At 49.1% G+C, this 3,372-nt stretch overlaps 1 protein-coding gene across 1 annotated transcript; it reads left to right on the top strand.

Annotated features, from left to right (window-relative positions):
- The first annotated feature begins 371 nt into the window (after positions 1-371).
- LOC106569561 (tetraspanin-8-like) lies at positions 372-1,732 on the top strand. Its single transcript, XM_014141035.3, has one exon. The coding sequence runs from the start codon at positions 372-374 to the stop codon at positions 1,479-1,481; it is 1,110 nt and encodes a 369-aa protein (XP_013996510.3). The 3' UTR covers positions 1,482-1,732.
- Positions 1,733-3,372: the final 1,640 nt, after the last annotated feature.

Below are 3,372 nucleotides of genomic sequence, written 5' to 3'. Positions count from 1 at the left end.
CCCGTCTGTACCCCACAGCCTTAGTGAGCATATAAACAGAGGACGGTCTGCTGGATTATGAGGTCGGCGTGGTCCCAAAGATGCCATCTGATGTAATATTGGGTAGATACTTTCCTAACTTTGCGAAGTTAGGCCAAAAGAATGGCATATTTGAAAAGCCAACAACCCTGACCAAGCAGGAAGAAGCATGGGGCCTTCAACCAAAGCCAAGAAAAGAGGTCTCCCAGGAGCCAACCTCACAGGTACTAGTAGGGGAGGATGAGGATGAAGTGGAAAACCTCGTTGATAATGAACAGCCCAGTACTAGTGGGGCTGGGGTCGATCTGAATCCAGAGGATGACTATCTAGAACCAGCAGACCTGGCAGGATCCATGACTAATTTCAGGACGGCCCAACACCAGGATCCATCCCTGCAGCAAGCCAGAGCAGACGTGCAGGTCGTAGATGGTACTCCCATAAATGATGGGATGGTGCCTAATAGTTTTCCCCACTTCATCATGAAAAATGGTTTGGTGTACAGAGTCTCAAAAATAGGGGTTGATGTGGTGGAACAGTTGTTGGTCCCCACCCGGTACCGGAGGACAGTACTGGATCTAGCTCATGGGCACATTCTGGGTGGACACCTTGGTATCGATAAAACCCGAGACCAGATTGCTGGAGGTGTGATTATCGGCCTGGGACTTCTGGGTCAATTCGTCTACCATGGCAGTACTTCAGAGTTTGAGAACCAGTCCAAAGGGTTTGTCATGCTGTATGTGGTAGGAGGCATCACCATGGTCATGTCTCTGCTTGGGGCGTATGGAGCACACAGAGAGAAGAGAATTCCCCTGATCATGTTTCTGGTAGCCCCACTAGTACTGGGCTGTTCATTATCAACGAGGTTTTCCACTTCATCCTCATCCTTTATTGTCTGCTTCTGCCTCCTGTGTGTGGCGGTGCCCACAGCCATGTACCGTCCTGAGGTAAAGAGGATTGTGGAGAAGAAGTTCCGTGAGGTCCTGCCTCTGAACGAAGCCTCCCCTGATGTTAGACAGCTCACTGAGAGGATTCAGCTGAATTTGAAGTGCTGTGGGCTGTTCAGTTACACAGACTGGGGCAACAACGTCCCTGACTCCTGTCTCTGTCAGGGTGAGGAAGATCAGATGGAGGGTACATGCCTGAACATTCCATACCAGTTGTTCCTTTCAGAGTTCAGGATGACTGGACACCAGAAGCTGATCTACAAACAGACCTGCTTCCCCATCATCGAGGGCTACGTGGCTAAAGCTCTGGACATCCTGTTGGGCGCTTCCTTCGGATTCGCTGCTCTGGCTCTCCTGGGAGCGGTGATGTCTGCAGTCCTGCTGGCTCAGCTGAGGAGCTCTACCGTAGCGGTTCCTGTGGTGTTCAGTGTCAGCTCTCACCCGTCCAAGTTCAGCTTCAGTTCCCACCCGCCCAAGTACAGCGAGCTTTACAACGAGCCTGAGAAGCATGAGAAGTGAAAAGCAGGTTGAGGTTCAGGATGCTGAGGTTCAGGATGTGGTTAGTTAGATGACATTGTTTAGGCTGTTGTTCAGTCTGGCTCAGCATAGAAATATAACTACTAGAATGGTTAAAGCCCCACAGACCTCGGCACTATGACTGCACCACCATGGGGTATGATCAATATAGTTGAATGGGGATTGTCTTTCTAGTGATCTATTTCTATGGTGTCCAGACTCACACTGTTTTCCTTCCACATCTTCTTATGGTTGTTGTGTGTTTTTTAACGAGAGGTCTCCTTAACTCTCTTACTGACTGTCAAACCAAAAGGAAGGTGCTACTTCCTTCTGTGTGTCATTTGCTTTGATTTGAGTTCTACATTTAAGAGAATCACCACAGGTGGTTTTATACATATGCAGGGAGTTCTTAGTAAAATGGTTGCGAAACGTTGCGTTTTATTTGCAGAATGAGACACAATGAACTGGAAGGGCGTTTTGAAAAGAGGATAATGCAAAGAGAGTACAACTCTGAGATAGAAAGGACAAAATGTCATTTCCATATGACTTTGAATGTCAAATCATTTGCCTTGTAACTGCAATAATAAAGGGAAACGAAAGTGAAGGTTGACAAAAGGGTACTGGCAAATTCTTCTGACCCCCAGGGCCAAAGAAAAGACAGCCTTTGCAACCCCTGACCGTTTGTTTCAATACACCATTCGGCTTACACGGGGCCCCAGCCACCTTTCAACGGCTCATGGACAAGGTCCTAAAATCGCACCAAGCATACGCCGCAGCTTATTTAGATGATGTGGAGATCTACAGCCCAGATTGGGAATCCCACTTACCCCGGGTACAGGCAGTGTTAGACGCCCTTAGAAAGGCAGGGCTCACGGCGAACCCTGCCAAGTGTTACATGGGGTTAGAGGAAACAGAGTATCTGGGATACACCGTGGGAAGAGGGTTAATCAAACCCCAACATAAGAAGGTGGAGGCAATTAGAGAATGGCCGAAACCCATAAATAAGAAGCAGGTTCGAGCCTTCCTAGGGCTGACCGGTTACTATCGGAAGTTCATCCCAAGTTATGCAACAGTGGCCGCCCCACTCATCGACATGACTAGAGCCAGAGGGCCAAACATGGTCAAATGGGATGAAAGGGCCACCAAAGCATTTAGGACATTACAGGAGGCCCTCTGCTGTAATCCAGTGCTGGCGGTACCAGACTTTGAGAGAGAGTTCGTGGTTCAGACGGATGCCTCAGAGGTCGGCTTGGGAGCAGTGCTGTCCCAAGAGGTAGAAGGGGTGGAACACCCCATCCTGTTTTTAAGCAGGAAGCTGGAACCATGGGAAACCAACTATGCAGTCATTGAGAAAGAGGCTCTGGCAGTAAAGTGGGCTCTAGAAAGCCTGAAATACTACCTGCTGGGGCACCACTTCACCCTCATCAGTGACCATGCCCCACTCACCTGGATGCATAGGGCGAAAGAGAAGAACGCTCGGGTGATGCGGTGGTTTCTGAGTCTCCAACCGTTTCACTTTGATTTGAAACACAGAGCAGGGAAGGAAATGGGAAATGTGAATGGGTTATCCCGCATGTACGCATATTTTGCTGCGGAAGCCCGACCTAGGGGGTCGGATCTAGGGGGGGAGATATGTGGCAAAGGGGGTCGAGTGATAAATGGCAGATATGTGAGGGCAGAACTAATAAACGGGCTCTGCCCGATAACTAAAATGGCCACCCCGATCAGAAGTACAGATCACAAAATGGCCGACTACCAAAACTACAATTCCCAGAAGCAAGGGGAACCCTCAGAAGGTGGAGCCGACCCACAGATAAAGGGTCAAGACAAACCAGGAAGGGAGAGAGAGGGCTGGAAGGATCTATGAACCATAGAGAAAGAGACAATCTATATT

The sequence above is a fragment of the Salmo salar genome, chromosome 14 (assembly GCF_965601325.2).
Source record: "Salmo salar chromosome 14, fSalSal1, whole genome shotgun sequence".
Classification (NCBI taxonomy): Eukaryota; Metazoa; Chordata; class Actinopteri; order Salmoniformes; family Salmonidae; genus Salmo; species Salmo salar.
This window is presented reverse-complemented; position numbering and strand designations above follow the sequence as displayed.

Bases quoted from the DNA above. Each gene is read 5' to 3' on its own strand.
- LOC106569561 (XM_014141035.3), top strand. From the start codon at position 372: ATGACTAATTTCAGGACGGCCCAACACCAGGATCCATCCCTGCAGCAA.